This window comes from Megalopta genalis, chromosome 15, assembly GCF_051020955.1.
Source record: "Megalopta genalis isolate 19385.01 chromosome 15, iyMegGena1_principal, whole genome shotgun sequence".
NCBI classification, from domain to species: domain Eukaryota; kingdom Metazoa; phylum Arthropoda; class Insecta; order Hymenoptera; family Halictidae; genus Megalopta; species Megalopta genalis.
The window spans coordinates 6,378,505-6,397,496 of NC_135027.1; the positions used below are offsets into that span (position 1 = coordinate 6,378,505).

The 18,992-nt window shown below is 43.8% G+C and overlaps 2 protein-coding genes across 5 annotated transcripts in view; one reads left to right on the forward strand and one right to left on the reverse strand.

Annotated features, from left to right (window-relative positions):
- The window catches only part of neur (E3 ubiquitin-protein ligase neur), a 143,447-nt gene that overhangs the window by 35,704 nt on the left and 88,751 nt on the right, over window positions 1-18,992 (reverse strand). Inside the window, exon 1 of one of the 4 annotated variants that reach the window (XM_033469047.2) lies at window positions 2-287. The exons of the other annotated variants lie outside the window; for them this stretch is intronic. Within the exon in view, the coding sequence (XP_033324938.1) occupies window positions 2-17 (16 nt within the window). The 5' untranslated portion in view covers window positions 18-287. Of the gene's footprint in view, window position 1; window positions 288-18,992 lie in introns of those variants that run through there. 4 annotated transcript variants of the gene reach the window in all.
- LOC143260616 (uncharacterized) lies at window positions 140-1,519 on the forward strand (the record flags this gene model as incomplete). Its single annotated transcript, XM_076526639.1, is given in 4 exon segments — window positions 140-278; window positions 281-388; window positions 1,283-1,371; window positions 1,373-1,519. Coding segments are annotated over 4 exon segments (483 nt in total), but the record flags the coding sequence as incomplete, so codon positions are not given.

An 18,992-nucleotide genomic window follows, 5' to 3' on the forward strand; every position in this document is an offset into this window, starting at 1 on the left:
CGTGTTATCAATCTCATTGTCGAAATATCGATCCCGGTCCCGACAGATATATCGAAATCTTCAATAGCCTGGCTCGAGATCTCGAAAAGGTGTTCTCAAAGGGGAAGATGGCGCTGCGCCGTGAACGGAAGGAAGAAGGAAGTGGCACGCGTCCGTCCCATGGCTGTCGCCGTTAATTTTCCAATCGAGATTAATACGAAAACGCGGAGACGAGAAAGGGATTCACGCGGAGAGTCCGTGAAAAGGCGGGCAGCTTGAACCACGCCACTACAACGACTGGCTTCGTTGCAGAAGCAAACTCCCCATCTGCTGTGTTGTTCGTAGCTGCCCCAACTCCCTGCTGTCATTACACGGCTGTGTATGTGAGAGCACGCCCTTGTCCGTGTAAGTCCGTGTGCCCGCTCTCGCCTCGCAATACACGTGAAACCGATTCGTGCGTGCCGGCAGACGGACGTTCTAACCTCTCCAAGCGGCAAGGTTGCGGTGAATTGGAACGCTGTATCTCGAAGAGGATATCTCACCTTGCGTACAAGTATCGGTTGATAAGCCAACATGTTATCAATATCCGAGAAATAGACGATACCTTTTTATGGGGAAACGCAATGTCACAGAACGATAAGCAGACATTGGCACGAGCCAAGTACGACCCGTAATTGTTGGCCGTTATCGCCGAAGGTAATCGACAAGAATGGTATTGTAGTAGATATGATAACTATTCCAGATTTTTTTCTATCTTCGATTTTATTAACGGCTTATCGAAAGCAAACGGACAGTTCTGTTGTCCTGCCGCTACGTTTATTTGAATTTACACTGCTGTATCTGTTATTTGCAGTTCTTTGGAGAATTATTTCATTTTATTGTTTTGAAGAGGGCGTAACTGGTCTAGTATGTCAAAATACAGCTTGAAACCCCTTTTTTAATATAGTAAGCTGAATCATGATTTTTCAAACTGTTCAATAACCATTGCTGGGTGATATATTAATTTGTCCATGAAGTAGTTATTCTATAAAATATATTTGTAATGAATAAAGATATCTTATCTTTTTCAGAGCGTTTTATATTACTGTAATCAACTGTAACAAAATGTGAATGTTCTAGCAAGTTAAATCTTAGTTTTCTTTGCTTCTGTCTTTTACTGTTATGACGGTGTTCATAAACCTAGCAATAAGTTAGTCCAGAAGCCAAAACTGGAAGAATTTCCGACTCAAATCGGGACTTTTTAAAAACGATCTTGCCAGGCAATCGCAAGCGTAGATATTATGAGCCTCGTGTGCAAGTAAAGGCATGTATGTCGCAGCTGCAGCTGCCTGTAAGAGCGGAACACTGGGCTTTGGGGATGGCAACGGTTGCGCACCACCTGGCCTCAGGAAGCCCAGCACCGGGCCTCAGCATTGGCGTAGACTTTGCTCGAGACGAACGACCGGAAAAAAGGGAAGCGGAGGGAGAAGTACAATGGAGGCCGACTTTCGAAATTCTGGTACCCTTCGAAAGCGGTCCTAAGCCGACTGAAAATCGATAGATCGCCCCTCCAAGTTCTATCTAAGTTACTATACTGTCAAATCCTATCCCAATGTTTAGACGTTTCGATACTAATTGCATGGCTACCCGAAAACATACAGATACTAGGCATAAATGAGAAACTTTTGCAATACTTTTTTATTTATACATGCAACGACTGTTCGTTTAATTTTTTCTTAAAAATATTTCGAATAGTTTGTTTCTAAATCGGGAACAGTTCTTTGGGGCTGTAAGTATCCCCATGTAATTAAGTTCTAGACCACATCTGTACGTGATCCGTCACTTCTTAAAAATTTCTTCCTCGAACCTCGAAGCGAGTTATTTCTGTACCATATGGGGACTAGTAATTAAAATTGATGCTTGGCAGTTCGACACTTAAAAAGCAATTGAAATATCGTATATTCAACATTGACTTATTGCGCTTTTGTTAAACAGATCTTTTATTGGTCAGTGTAAGAAAGAAGTTTGATGGATCGCTTACGGTCCCTATTATGCACGGTTTCCAAACAAATGAAGCAACACGCAAATTTTCCCGCTTTATGAGATGATCATTTTCACGGAGCATAGTTACACTTGATCGCATTAATATCTACGAGCATAATAACTTAGGATAGGATTAGGGGTGGCAACCCCATGGATACTCCCTAACCGCTGCTACATGGACACATTAGTTCCATAGCTGTGGCCACGGTTACCCTCGAACTAGAAAATAGCGTAATGGCTCGTGAAATTTGCATACTCCCCCTTAACCAACGACAAATTTTCAGTGGGACTAGAAAAGCAGCCCTAAAAGATTCTCTACAATAAAAAAAAAGTGAAGAAAATTAGTAGCTATCCTAATAGTAATCAACAATTGCACTAGAAACACGGAGCTGCAAATCGATTGAACTGCACCCCCTCTGAGGGCAAATGAAGTAGAATAAATCCGAGGGCATATTTTCCAAGACCGTATTCCCCTAAAGGGAAGAGGGTGCAGCCTGACCAGCGAATTAACGCATTAAGCCGACGCTGCGTCGCTTGCAGCGTTTCTATAGACCAGAGTTTCCGCAGCGAGCTACAACGGGAGGTGGAAACGCAACCTCTTGCCACCCCCATCAGCCCATGGGGTTTGCGCGTGGATATCGCAATAGAAGCTGTATCGATCCCGCCCCGACACGAGACCGGCTGTTGTCAGGGGGTTGATAACGATATGCAAGCTCTATAGACTGCGCTGCTAAAAGCTACACGCAGAGGACGCACAGCTTTGAGCTTCCAATATTCTCCAGTGTACAGGACACTCCTACGGGTTGTTCTACCCGGTTTCCCCATAGAGGAACAAGCACCGTTTTCTATGGGAGGGGATCGACATAAAAGAGACCGGTGGAGAAGAATCTTTAATGAGGGTTAATTACGCCGAAGCATCCTTTATTAGGCTACCATGGACAGTTCTCGAGCAGTCAGAAGCCTTGAAATCAAGAAAATTAAGTTGGCGCTTTGAGAAAAACTTTGTAAATTTGATTCACTAGTCTTGCCCGGCTAGAAGGGGTCGTTTGCGCCGATAAAAAAACCACTTGTGTGTACGTGTATGTGTGTCTGTTCTTTTGCGTTGCCAGTCGGCGGAGTAGTCAAGGGAGGTTTTCAACAGGCGAAGAGGAAAATTAGTTTGGAAAAATGCGAAACGCTGAAGTGGCTCCTGGTGTCGGCGGGTCGATAAGCGGACTTCGATAGCTTTCAGGCAGCTCTGTTGATTTATCTCGAGCACTTTCCATTAACGTTTGCCGGCTGATCGTCGAAAGGCTGGAAGGTCGGACAGGAATTAGAGTGAACGTTTTCGGGCACAGAGACTCGCAGAGATCAAACCTTACACCTACAGACTCTACTTATTTTACGCTTCTGGGATTTTAAGTACACTCTGCATAGATTGCAAAGACTGGCTCGATATTCCAACAGTGTCTACGAAATTCTTACACTTTGACTCAATATCATGAGAATGTCTTCTTGTTCTGGACTGAAATGTTCACCTGGCATCAGAAAAATGTCCACTAATTTTCAATGTAACTAAGGAACGAAGAAGCTATGGAAGGCGAACTCGAAGGATCATTCCATGTTTCATGAAGAGTTCGCGAAAGGACATCGAATTTCCATACCTGCAGAACAGATGGCCGGCTTCTGCACGTGCTTCGAGAAAGGAAAAGGCACCTTGTTGTCATCGGGGATTTGCATGTGAATTCCCACGGACTCGACGTACGGATATTTTTTGTTCTCGGCGTATTCCGGGGACTCGGTGCCGCAGGAAGGAAGGAAGTTAGCGGGAAAAGAAGGGATCCTGCTAGGGGAAGCCATTCGGAGACCGACGACTTCCCCTCAGGATATCGCGGCTGGCAGATGGGCTGTGAAGCCTATCCACGCGAACGGGCCTTCCGAGCAACTTGAAAACTGTGGTCAAGCATTTAGCAGGATTTTCTGACCGTTTGGAAGGTGTGGCCAACGTTCGTCTTAATTAGGATTCTTCAGGGTCTCCAACATTTTTAGGACTTCGACTTGTAGCTCTAACGATGTCCTTGCTTCTACCTCGGATGGCTTGCAGAAGCAAGATCCAACTAACTTTAGACGGTAAAACTTTAAGGTAGGTAAAGACAAAATAAAACAACAGGTGTCCTTATCGATTTTTTCAACAGTGAACACACTCCTCCAGTTTCTAATATTCGACAAATGATTAATGCACGACTATAACGAAGAACCATTTTCCATCAAACAGGTTTCTCTTTTCAAGATTGAATATTTCTCGTCTTCCGGAGGCTAGAATACCCGTCAAAGAGGAACGGTCTCAAAGAAGGAACGATCTCTCCGAGGAGCATCTCGAAGATCCTTCTCGATCTGGAAAGATCTTAATTTACGTAGACGCCGGTGTATTAACGAGGACAGCTTAATCACAAGCGGGACAAAATGCTGCACGGCCGGTGAGTAGCTTTTTGATGTTATCGCAGTCTGTCCGTCAGTGTCGGGGGTCTGGGATCGTTCGAGTTTCCAGCTTGGGAAGAAAAGCTGGTCAAGGTATAATTGGAGGACAAAGAGGGAAAAGGAGAGGTCCCTGTTATGTACGCGTGGCGGATTAAGACACCGGCCTTAACGTCGTTCGCTCTCCGCCACAGCCTATTGCTCTCATTGCTCTTTCTCTCTCTCCCTCTCTGTTCACCAGGGGAACTTTCTTGGTTTAAGCGGAGGTCAATGGTTCACCGTGGTTAACCGTGGTTCTCATGTTTGTACATTGCGTTTCATCTCGCGGTCCGTTGGCCACCGAGCCTTTGTCAGACTGAAGTCGTCTTTTTGTACGACTGTAAATCGCGCGACCTGTTTTCGTAGGGTTGCTGGAACGGGGACGACGCGTTCAACCCCTAAATTCGTGGCTTTGTATGTTGCAATAAACAGCGTCGTCGATATTGTTTTATTAGTCTTCGCGATCCAGCGAGAAATTACCGAAATTTGGTACAATAGTTTCTGAAAATCCACAATTTGTGCTGATGAAGAGTTTTCTTTATTGTTCTGCTGAAATTCATGCAATAACAAGTTTGAAGAATTGTGGCTCAAACAACTTTCGATAAAAATGCGTAAAAGTTTATGTCTTTCTGTGAAATAGATCTCGTGATCAGATGACTGCAAGAGTAAGAAATTTGTATAGCATTCGAGGCACCATCTCGACGACTAACGAAGCCACTGTCGACAAATGAGTGGTTCATGGACAAGAAAAATGGAGCAATATCCAAGAAGACTATTGTTACGACTGACAACATAATGTCCTGACAGTAGGGCATTAAAAAGGCATAACCCGGCAGATATACCGACTCGTTTACGACACGACAATGCTTTACTTGGCAATGTGAACATCGATGTTCATGATAAAAGACCCATCAACTGTCTACAAACACCCGATAGAAGCCGCTGCGACGACGTTTTTTGGCTTCTGGAAAACCAACTTAATCTCGGGAAGGGGAATGACTCTATCCTAATTCCCAGACAACCCCAACTTTCTCACAGCTATCACAGTGTCTGGTTTCCCCGCAGAAAATAGGATTTGACGCCTCTGTCGGTTGCCGAGAAACCAAATTCCCACAAAACAGCAGTGCAGTGGGCGCGGAGTCAAATGCTGCCACAAGCGTAGATAATGATAGTCTTCTTGGATAGCGAATCCTGCGTTGTCGTCCATGAATCACTCGGAAGTGTGGTCTCCATTGATGTTAATTCAAGACAATGCTAATAGACATACAGCATGAAAAAGGTAAATGCCGGAGCTGTAGCTTGAAGCGAGAAAGTCTTCACAAAAATTGAATTAAACCGGATCAAGAAAAAGAGATCGAAGCTGAAGAACCCTTCGAATTTCTTCAGGATATTCTGTTCGCATGAAGATTATCTCTCGTACTGCCTACTGGTCCAATTTCGAGAGCAAAAAATCTGTTGTTTCTCATTAAACCCCGTGCAGCCAAAAATAGTGCCTAATGCCAGACAAATGGTCTTTCTCTAGAGCTAAATCAACGGGATCCGAACCGATCCCGCTAGAGGTCTGGATCGTTTCAGCGGCGAGTCCACTCATATTTTTCAAACAGGGCCGCTCGTAAATCCGCCGCTAAACCGAACGCATTCGCAGGACATTTACTCGGGGGATAGCGCGATCCCGATGAACTGTAAAGTCTGAGTTAATATATCGGCCGCGTAAATCGCCGCCGACAGGCCAACAATTTCCCATTGTTTACGCCTGGCGCTGCCGGTGTTTGCCGGGTGGATCACCGCCTCATAAATCAGCCCCCCCGAAAACACGAATTTAAGACTCCGTCGTTGCGTATCCGCGACCTACTCTACCTTCGCGCCGAAACTTCGAAGAATCACGGGAAATTCGCTGGGCCGATCTCGTCGACAAACAAACTGCTACCTATCTTTGCTATCGTTCGGGATTTTTTCTTGGAGATTTTGCGAACGAAGAAACGATTTATAGAGCGATTCCGCGGGTGTCTTCTTCGGATATAGAATTCTCTTGTGTGGCTGTTGGCGATTTTAGAGATTGACGAAGGTATTGATATAGCGGAACTACTGCGTTTATATGAACTCTGTTTATGTGAACTAAATTTCAGCAGTGTCTGGCTAGCTGAACTCTGAATTCTCTCGTATGAACGTGAGCTTCTATTAAATGAACGAAGAATCGTAGCGAGTGGTGAGAGACAGGTGGGTTGCTGCTGTATGAATCAACTTGTTCCCTGATAATTGCCACACTTTCATACGTTGTTCTATGAAAGTTGGAATTAGAGGTAAGTTCCTTTGGTCAAGTTTTGCTTTGCATTTTTTAAATCTACACATGTCATATTAATGGGTACGTTCTTTCTCCAGGTATTCATTAAACAGGAATGAAACGTTCAGCAAACGCCTCCAGGAACCGAAGACTGCTAAAACCAAGGAAAAAAAAGAGCGCCGAGGTCAACAAGACGACCCCAAACAATGTAAATCGGCAAGGAAAGCGCAACATCCGAGCACCTTGTACGAAGATCCTCTATTAAAACTTTCAAAGCAAATTGGACGCCTAGCGTCGTTCCCTGATCTTAAACTTCGCCGAGGAGCTCCAATTAAAAGTTCGCGGGTTTCTTCTCGAAAGGAGACAGTAGGGCGAGGCTGGTGATTCAGTGATAATCACCGGAAACGGGCTGATTCTCGGTTTCTCGGTGATTACGCCTGGTCCTCTCGCTCGTGGTCGCGAAAACGCGGCCATCGGCTGGAAAAGAAAGAAAAATACCGGCCCACGCGCAATTCGCGGCGCCTCGACCAGAAGGAGAGAGAGAGAGAGAGGAGTCAATGACTGAACACGATGATTTAATTGTTACGTGTCAAAGTTCAAGCATCGGCGACGACGCGGCCCGCGCGTTCGTCGGCGCTTCTCGACGCGTCACGACTCGGGACGCCCACGCGACCCCCTACGCCGGGTCAACACGCTATCGCTGCTAATCGCAGGAAGTTCGCAGGAACAGCTGTAATTGCGTCAATTAGCGGCTCCGGGCCACCGAGAATCCTCGTTAATTACAGTATCGCCGGGATCGTTCCGTGGATCTCGAAACCGCCCATTCAGAGTCCTGAATCCGATATGAATGGCGATGATGATCTAGCCGGGCTCTGTCTAAGCAGCCATCAATGCGGACTACGAGCGTGCCTGTCGATCTCCCTTGGTGCGAAGTCATGCGGGGAAGCGTGGGCGGACGTGCAAACAATTTGGATCTCTCTATGTCCTTTCAAAGAATATCAATCTTTTGGATACGCGGTATGACAAATTGGAGTCACTGTGTACCAAAGGAATGTTCAATACATTTCAACACTCGAACGGCAAAGCTTGGGTCTATTGTGATCCACAGCATGAACATTGTTATTTAAATGCCTAGAGTCTAAGGATTAATTAAAATCTTTACATGGTTAGGTATGATGAACAATCCTAAATGTACTTAGCCACACTGTTATCAAAGACATCTATTGTGTGTGTGTCCAACTGTTAGTTTTATCTCTTCTTTATGGAAAATCATAGAACTCGAGATTTTAGATAGAAAAACGTTTCTGGTAGACTGAATCGTTGCACGTTATATAAATAAACGAGATTATGCCATTTTCCACCCGTGAAATAGAAAATGGAGATCATGGTTTGGAACGTGTATTTTATATACACGTGTATAGATCCGTGTAATCGTTAATACACGTGTACACGTGTATCAAAATTCGTATAAAAAATAAAAACACGTAAACATTAATTGCACGTGTACACGTGAAATAGAGATTACTAATAGAAAACCGTGTGCTTTCATAATCTCGAGGTACTTAGACTCGCTACACGAGCATCCAGAGCTTCGACTATGAATAATTCAGACATCATAAGAATCTATTATCACGTGAACGCAATAAATCGACTGGTCTTTGCATGCGATGTTATCTTCGCCGAATTAACATTCGCTTCGCCGCAATTAAATAATTTAGATAATCTACGCTGCAGTTATCAAACTTAAGTTTTTCATTTGCCTGTGTAAATATGCTCTGTTAATAATTCATCAGTGGATAAAAATCATCGAAGAAGGCATTGATCGAACTATTTTCACTGGTAAAACTTAATGTTTCTGCGGATTGTATTGCTCTTCGATGGTCTATGTATGGTACGAGAAGACCGATTTGGATTAAGAAACAACGACGTCCGCGCAACCTGCTCGATTTGCGGTCTCGCAACATTTGTTCCATTAAAGTGTAGAGCTACTCCGTCGTCCCAGGAGTAATATGAGCGGCGAGCGAAGGGCTCGGATGGGACAACCCTTAAAAAAGTCAGTTGCTCGCTGGGGCTAAAAGAACCATTGTAACAGTTATAACTAACTTTGCTCCGGAATAGTGATTCATCCACCCTACATCGCCCACGATAAGATAGAGCCGGGTTCAAACAAATGGTACGACGGCCCCCGAAATTCGAGTCACGAGTATTACAAAACAATTTAGTCACATTCTACTTCAACCTTTTAACGTTATCTTTTTACTTAGCACATTTTTAATACTTAAAATAAAATTTCAAATTCAAAGTTATCGATTGACTATCAAAAATATTTTATTTAGAATGAACAATAACCCATTTGTTTCTTTCAGAGACAATGAAACTTGATTTCTCTCTGCCTGGATTGCAATGATGTTCTTCACTGACATGTGAAAACAGGAACAATATCGAAATAAAATCAATTCTGCAAATACAGAAACAAATCAACCTTGCAAATTGATGAACTTTACTAAAGAAAAATTACGAATTTTTTGTGGGACGCTATTCTGGAATTTTGTACGCTAATATTTCTGAGGCAGTTTGCAAACAGGACGAACAATTTTTTTTATAATAATCAGACAGACTCGCGAGGGAGATTATAAAGAGAATTTATAATGTATACTTTACGATGCATACTTATAGCAAAACTGAACAGATAAACTGAGAAGTTCGAAAACATTGTTGTACTATTTTCACTGCATAAAAGTGATCAAGTGCGGAAATGAGTATGTATCTATTTAACTTCTGTTCTTCGCAATCGATGCAAACAATTTTTGTTTTGCACAATAATCAACAACTGCATAAAAATGATAAACAACACAAAAGACCTGATCACAGTACTTGAACAACAAACAAGGACTATTCGCTGTAGAATCAGAATAAACGATAGGCGAAAGTGTTAAGGACGGCTCATCGACATCACGTTCACCAATTAGCAGCGAGTTCATTAATCCACCGTATTTGATGAATGTTTTATCGACGCGACTGCAGAGACGTGTCGTCAGCAGTGTCTCTTGTCCGAGAATAATCCGTAAAACGATCGACAGCGACGGTTCTTTCTCCGGGACGGAGGAAAGGGGAATGATCGTCGCCAGTATCGATCGTCGTCGCGGTGCGCTTCCATCCGACGAAAGAAGCTCTCCTAACTCGAATTTATCGCGGCCGAGCGCAAAACCATTGTAGGAATTGATAGGCAGAAGCCCAGAAGCTGCCAGACGAGCGCTCTCCACTTGAAAAATGGCTTCGCCCCGGTGTGTCTCAACGTTTGTTCCATTAAAAGCACACGCCGGCGACTGCTCCCGGGTGCAGTCGAGCGTCCACGCCGGGGAAAAAAGGAAGCCTAAAGAGGCAACCTCGATAAATCTCGACGAGGGTTTTCCGTCCTCGAGATGCAAGATGACGCGAGAAAAACGCATCGTCCCGGAGAGAAGATACAGAGAGTCTCGACCGCGTGAACTCTCTCTCCTCCCGGTAATTTTATTCAGCAACAAATCTGCTCCTAGCCTTTCTGCCGGATTAACTTCCTCCGCAGCTGTTTCTTTGTCCACCGTATAGTTCTGCTTGCTCGAACCCCTCGTTTCTTGAAACTTTCACTCGCGGAAATTACAGCTGTCGCCTGTTACTACTCCGACTCCAGTTCAATTCCATTTATTTAATTGCAAGTGCACTGGACGCGAGTTCAGAGTTCTGCTGCACAAAATTCAATCAACGCTAGAACTACCAAATCAGTCGAAATGGCCGATTTCTGATTCTTGTCTCTCATAAACTTTCTAATAACAATGAGCTTTGTTGTTCACGCGTGCATTTGTCGACGAAAGTTACGAAACATGTTACAAAGATGCGTACTCTTGGATTAATTTTATTTTTTTGTAATCCTGTTATCTGTTATTTCTTTTTTTATATATCACGCGCACTAAGCAAAACAATATCGCAGCGTAAACAATGTGTTTACATGCTTCACTGTAATATGTTCTTTCAATCTATAAATATGATGCGAATTTATTAAAATATCAAATTTCACTCAAATGTTAACGATATGTAGTGCTTCTTAACTTCAGTCGGTAAGTGTATATTATAATAGAAATCGTCTAGAGTTTAAATAAATTTAATTTAGCCATCGTTATAGAACCATCTCAGGCAGTATGGAACGAAATTTGAATTAGTTTATCTATTAGATTAAACAGAGATCTGCGATAGGGGTTGAAACAATGCCCAATAATCGTATTTACCTCTTTGATGATTTTCATGGTTTTATCAACGAACAAAGATCTCCGCAAATTACAGTCCCCGTAGAAAAAAAAACTTGGATCGCGGGATAAGGATTTTTCGTGTAATTAAATCAAATCAAGATTATGTAAACTCGAAAAAAGCTTGTTGCCCGAACGATCGTTCCGAGTGCAGAAATAAACAGCTCGAGGGTTGTAATTAACCGGGATGCTTCTAAAAACCATAAGTGCTTCATAAATATTCAGGAGCCCGCTTCCACTTTCCGCGATAGAGGCACGCTAGATGAGCTTCGGGTACGAATAAATACCGTGAGTCGTTGGTATCGATATACAAAGCCGAGAAATCGTTCGCCACCCTTTGGCTCGAGTGTCTGTCGAGCAACGAGGGCAACTAATGGTTACCAAATGAACTGCTCGAAAGCTCTCCTATAGCTCGTGTTCCACGGTTCTTCTGGAAGCACTTCCATCGACGACAGATGTTCGGCAGCGCGCGAGGCTACCACGGCCGCTCCCAAGTCAGCAGGCGACTCGTACGGACGACGGAAATTTATTTTCACGACCGATGGTATACGAAAATTAGGCTCGCCGCGATCTTGCTTGCGCAGGTTCTTTGATCATTGCAGATACAAAACGAGCGGAAAATAAATTTTCCCGAGACGCTTTCGTATCCGTCGGACTTAAAAGAAAAAAGAAACGAACACTTCCGTTCGATTATCGTTTCAATTTTTCTTCCTCTAGGCGAATCGATTCGATTTTAATGGGATCCTCGAGATTGCCGAGCGAAGCGTTAAAACAGCGACATTGTGCGTGTAATGAGGACAGGGGCCAGTTCGTCGGTGATAAAACCGTGGAATCTGATCGCAGAACTGTCGGAGAGGCTGTTAAAGAAGAAGCGGCCCGAGATTAATTGTCAGCGTATAAATAAAACATGCCGAGACACACGGTGCTCGTTTAATTATATTCCGGTTTCCTCGGTGATCAACAGCTCTCGGGGAAACAATACAGTTATTTAGGTGGGGGACGAAACCGTGGAAGAAGATGGAAACGCCGAGGGGTCAGGATCCAGATCGAAACGAGAGATTCCGCTGCCCATAATGACGAAGAATTATGGAGCATAAAAAGCAAGTTTCAAGCCGGCTGATTTCACGAATTTCCACGGGGGTTAAGCACGTGCGTACGTTAGAAGATGGGTTTACCCTAGGTACCCGCACCATTAAGTCACTGCCGACTAGGCACTTCCGGTGCCTACGATGCCACCTTAGAACGCACGTGCTGCGTATACCTGTAAGTGTTCACGCACCTTGCTTCCGCGAGCTCCAAATGCATGTATCTCGGTATACGATCCTGTCGTTGGCCCGAGTTTCCTTCGAAGGAATCGTATAATTTCTCGCTTGCACTTTTTTTATGTCAGCATTATACCTTCCCGCCATTTTTGGTGCGCTAATGCTCGCCGCCTTCGAGCGGCCGCCATCTTGTCGCTTAGGAGCGCGCTGATTCCGCGCTTCTTCTTTCCACAGCGAGTTTCTAATTACTCGTCTGCGCATTGCATTTTACATATTTCTATATGTACTTATCGTGACCAAAAGAAATCGTTTACTATGGAAAATTAATTTTTTACTTTATAGTTTTAACGAATTAATCAATCAGACGCTTTCGACGAGCGTACTCATTATAACACAAAATGTTGCCGTTTCGACTGCGCATTGCATTTTACATATTTCTATATGTACTTATCGTGACCAAAAGAAATTGTTTGCTATGGGAAATTAATTTTTTACTTTATAGTTTTAACGAATTAATCAATCAGACGCTTTCGACGAGCGTACTCATTATAACACAAAATGTTGCCGTTTCTTTACGATAAGTGTACTCGTCGAAAACTGGTTATACTATACTTTATTAAATTATAATATATAATATTATAATTACAGTAACATAAACACTTTTCAAAGGGATTGCAACGGTTGATTGATTAAACTACTATTGTGCGGTTTGTTAAAGCGCAAAAAGTAGGTGTTACTTCGACGTTTCATCGATAGAAGAACATTTCTTTGCAATCGAAGATGTTTCAGAGTGTCGCAAAACGTTGATCGAGGAGAGGAAATATTTGCGCAACGCTTGGAAAATATCGAAGATCGGGACCCGAACGAGGAAACTTTAGAGAGTTTCGGATGCAGGGATAACGGGTCGGTCGCGGATTGATTCCGAAAACCTGTTTTGAAGCGATAGCGTTCAGGTACGTTGCACGGATGACGCGAATTTCCGGCCCGTGATTCATCCCCATTTCCGTTCCAGCTATCAACCACGCAGGAAACTCGAAAAATATCTGCGCCAAAAGGTGCAAAGAGGGGAACACGCTGCGCAGATGAAGCGTTCCAAAAGTTTTCCTTTATCTCTGCCCTTTCTGGCCTTTATCTACAGCCTTGCACGTTTATCTGCTCACATTCACGATGCTCTCCTTCGAAACCGTCGTTGCCGAACCGACAGCAATTTTTTCGGCATCGATCGCTAACAGAGAATCAGCAACGAACGTATTTATAAATATTTTAATCGCCGAAGATAACGTTCTACTTTCTTTCTAGGATCGGCAGCTTTATCTGCGCGAGAATCTTTAAACCAAATCTCCAAATCTCGTGACATATTTGAACAGATGCACGATAAACGATGGACAACACAGGCCACGGCGCAAGAATACACTAGAATATGCCATTTACGAACGACCGAACAAACAAACGCAAGATACAAGGTGATTAGCGCGCTTAAAAGCTGGTAATCCCTGTCCCGTTTTATCTAAATCCGCGACCAGTTCGAAACGGTTTCGGAAGCCATAGTGAATGGACGACGGTTCCAGGAACGAGCGGACGTCGCGTCGCGACGACTGGCGAGACGAGGACCCGGGATTTCCGATCCTCGCTAAAACAAGAGTGGATCTAATCGATTAAACGGTCCTGTCAGCTGACAGGGCACGCGGAACACACCGTCGCCGGCAAACCGGTTCGCGAAACGCTTGTGGGAACAAAGACGGGTTTCATTCGCGGCGCCGTGACGTCACGGACGAAGCGGAAAGTGGGTGGTTGGGTGTGAACGCACACCGACAAACCTCGGGAGTCAGTGAGGACGGTCAGTGATCGGCCCCTTCGGGGAAGCTGGCTTCTTCAGTGACGCGCGAAAGGATCTTCTCGGATAGATCGTTACCGGGCTAGCGATCGTCAACTGGTTCCAAGATTAGATCCACGATCAACTGTTCGAATGTCCAAATATGTTTCTTGGAAATGTCAGCCGTTGACGATTGTATCTCTTTTTACAATCTGGACGATGTATCTCCATTGAAACAGATCGATTTTTAGGGACTTCGGAACCTTTCGAGTGACTTTTTCTGTTATTTATTTATTTATTGGAGTATAGCGCATTATTTATTTACGGGGAAATCTCTTTGTTACAAAAGAATAAAAGGTTAAAGATCCGCAAACAAAGAAAAGGAAATATACTGTAAAAAGAAATGAAAAAATATAACAATGAATGATTTGCAAATTACGTTGAATTACAGGAAGACTGTGCCTTGCGATTTTGTTCTAAAAGATGACGTTGAAGACAATTTTCATGTCTGCGAAGAATCCACAACTTCAAATCCGTATTACATACTAAATTTGAGACATGAAAGCAAATCAGAAGGTTCCTTTAAGGATTCATCCCTCTCAGCAAGGGCTAAGCATTTCCCCATTAACGCCATTGTCTAAAAACCTACTATGGATCGTCTACAGGATCAAGAGGACCAAGTCCAAAATGGAGCAATACCATCGAATTACCAGCTACACTCTCGAAATCAGGTTCCTCCATGAAAATAGGTCGTCCAACACGATTTCGTCACGACACCGGGTTCATAATGGAGAATCGAAACCCCGATCGACTTATTGTTCGAGCCGGTTCGACGTCTCCGGGGATTGCGCAATGGTCGCTCGTTGTCCCGTGGAATTTCGTCATTGGTCCAGCGATGGAGATCGACCTTAAACGGGCCGGCCCGTGAGTCACGGCTGGTCGGAGGAGAAAGATGAATGTTTCCCAGGAAATCGGAGATCAATCGTGCGGATCAGAAGCGTGGACCGTAGATTCCGCGCCGCTTGTCCACCTGCGACTGAGGAGGAGCTGCGGGCTGAGAATCTCTGCGCTGGGAGAGCCGAGTGAATCACCGCGTGCAAAAAGAGGAGGAAAAACCGCGAGCGAAGGAGCGAGCGGAGAGGAATAAACCCGCTTGTACCCGCCAGAAACCGTGGCCGCGAGGAAGCGGCTCTCGAAGAGGACTTCCAGGCCGCCGGGCTGCTTCCTGTCTTTCGGCGATGCGATCTGGCGAACATCGATCACGATCGATGCGCAAGAAAATCGTGGAGCGACGCAACTTCTTCCTAGGTTTCGTCGAAATAACAACGCCAACGCGTTGACCATCGCACGAAGATCGTGTCCATCGATGCTCCTTCGTCTTCCAGTCCGTCAACCAAAATGTGACTATTTAACACTTTAATGGCCGCTCACACAACATGTTAATAATTATCACACAAAGGAAAAATATTCTATTTGTTGTATTAAATTGTTGTTATTGTTGCTGTTTCTTGTTTTATGTGTATGTTCGCACATGTTGAATTATTTCATGAATTTGCACAAAGTTTTTTAAATTAATTCTTCAAAAATGTTGCCGGCCCCTGACGACGTCTGACTGCGTAGACGCGCGGCCATTAAAGTGTTAAGAAGACGTTTCAGGTCAATGGCAGTTTCCTTTTAAAGCTGTCTTTTTCAGTAAATAATAGGACAAATTTTATTGAGAAAATAATCAACGTATGCCGTTAAACTTTGAACATAAAAATTCGAAATTAATGAGTCTCTTGGTGACCCGCGACTCATAGGTCGCCGACGCCTGTTCTAGTCTCTTCTTCACGATAACAGTCTGACGCAAAGAATTCTATCGGGTCCCTTGATCTCCTAACCTCTCCGCCGCGATAACAATTTTACACGAAGAACAAAGCTCTCCGCTAGCCTAATCGATCCAGCGTCTCCAAGCCAGCGCGCCTCTTTGTGCCCCGACACAGCCGCAATCCCAGAATCCAACGCAATTTTCCGGAAAAGAAAGATCCGAGCTAGATCCGAAGGACATTGTCGGTTTCCCCGGGACTCTCCCGATTCCCGTTTTCGATCCACGGGTTCCATTCATCTGGCCAGGAGAGCTGCGTCCTGATCGAAAGCGAGGCCGTTCCTCGGGTTTATTGTCCGGATAATGACCGTGGCCGTTGCGCGATTCCAGGGAGGAAGCCAGGCTCGCGTTCGCTGATGCAACGTGATGCCCAGGTAAAAAGGCACCACGAAAAATTTAAAGGCTCGTCAGCTGTTCCCTGGTTTCGGCAGAAAGAGGAGAACGATCCTCCCGGCTCCGCCGGGGGAGGAAACAAGGCTGGCGAGGGAGTCGAGCCGAGGGTTGGGCAGCACAGCTGCTACCCCAGAAGAATGATCGGCTTCGATACGAATTCCGTGGGACTGCAGCCGTTTACCGGGCCGATCATGCCGAGACAAATGGAACCATGTCGTTCTTGCGCAGGCATTAAAGTCGCCGGACAGAGCCCGGCGTTTTTCGGGCGTCTTTCGCAACGGTGATTTAATGTCTTTCGCGACGAAAGAAAACTCTCCTCGGCAAACCTTGGACGGCGTGGGAAGACCACGGGGGATGACGTCCTTTTTCGGTTTGTCCGAATTTCGGAGCTAGATTGGCGAATGGAACATCGCTGTCTTCATCGGCGATGAACGGTTTTGCGAATTTATTATTTTGTTAGAAATTAGGCGAGTTTATATTTGGAATTGTTGCGTTATAAACGAGGTTCTAATTCGCTGTTCGAATTTTCTTTTGCAAATGGATTTGCTGTGCGAACAATTCGCGCGATGTTTAGTCACATAATTGTGGGAAGCTTTTACGTTGAAACAGGTTATTTTCTTCTTGAACGAGATAACAACTTATGTGGCAGAACATGTAACGAAAGCTTCGTAAAAATACACGAAACAGTTCATAGGGAATGTAAGAAATATTCTTGGTTATTGTTAGCGTTTCAGAAAATGTTTAAGCTTGGCAAACAGATCCGAAGGGTGCTTAATAAGTAGACTGCGGGTCTTTACGGCAAATAAAGATTTCAACAGATTAGAGTCAGATATGAATGCATCTTTCGTCTCTTAACGGTTTTAATTATGTTAAAAATAACATACTACGTTCTTCTGGTCTTTTCATGTCGTTGCTATTTCATGTTTCCATCTTTCTATAGTGTATGCATAAAATCCGCAGTAAAGAGTACGAAAGCAGTTTAGAAGCACCGATTCTGCGCTCGAAAGGGGCGGTTTGCGCGGGACAGAATTTTTGTTTTCCTTCTCGGCGCAGGAAAACAAGAACGTTCCTTTGTTCCACGCTGAAAAGGACGACACAGATTTTTTCGAAAAAAGGAAACGAAAACACGACTGAGAGAACACCGCCGCGGGTACACGTGTTCGATGAAAAATATTTAAAGGGACGTGACTCAAAGGCCTCCCACAAAGTGTCACGCGGAAAGAGTCGCGCAGCGTTGGTCTCTCGAGACCTCTTTCCGTGGAAAAGTTGTTGACACGAAAAACGGCCGGCCGAGGACCGGCGAGAAAACGACGAAAAATGGAGCGCGGCTGCGACCTTTGACCCGGCTCTCGATCCAAGCACCATTAAATTTCGGAATTTTCCTCGATGACGCGTGGGTGCAGCCTCGAAAGAAACCATTGTTCGATGGGCGAGCCACGAATTGTCGCAGTATTGAAACTTCAAACATTTCGAAATTGACTAGCGTTTCTCGCGGTCACTTCGATTTTGTTTCTTCGAAATTCGAGAATTTCTGTAACAAGAAACCATTGAGAAACGCCGATCTAGGCTGAATCGATCAGCGAGAAAAACAGTTCTAGATTTCAATCGGTCTACTAGAAGTAGACCATAAGTGCGTAGAGAAATAGAAGAACGAGTCCATTGTGTGCAATACTAAGAATGTGTCTTGACTCATTTGAGAATTTATCGGATGCCATTTGTTTGCTCAAGATCGTTAGAATGTAATCTAGACACATAAGAAACCGTCGATTAACATTTTTTTAAATTACTTTCCATTTTCATATTTCCACGTCTTCCAAAATTCTAGTCTCACGAGTGAAAATTCTCTTCGTTAATTGCAAGATATAGGAACTGCGTAAATATTTACTTCTTTCCTTAATAACCTTAATGAGTCGATAGTATTGTACAATAATATTTGCAGTCCTGCTCATGATTATGATAAATGACTAAGTCCATATTCTATTACTAAATTTCGTATATTAACCCTTTGCACTCGAGTGGTGACTCTGAGGTACCACTAAAATTTGTTATATCACGTTCTAAGATAATTATTACATTAACAAAGTTTAGATTTTAAAAAAATTGTTAAAAGTATAACCGTTGTATAGGTCGCAAGACTCAATTTCGCATGCATAAAATGCACTTTGTCATATAAAATGAAGATACTATAAATCAGAAAAATTATTTTAGATTTACAGTTAAATAGCTTCGAGTGCAAAGGGTTAATATACTTTGTTCTCTATCGCAACTGAAAATGTCTTTCTACATATACGCTAATGAGTTTTTTTTACTCATGCAATGTGACTAAACAAATAAAATAAACAAAATAAATATTTTCAAATCGTTTAAATGTTGTTGCTATTATCGGATTCGATCTACTAATTTCTATAACGAATGCATAAAATCCGCAGTCCATTTCTCGCAGTAGTCCGAAAGCTGAAAATAAACTTCATTTTCACTAAAAAAAAAAAAAAGTACTAACGAACGTAAAACAGAAATGCGTTACACCAACGATTACAGAAACCAGGAGAGCTTTCGGTTTCCAGCTCGCCATGCAATTTCCTCGAAATCGCAACCGTGAATAAAA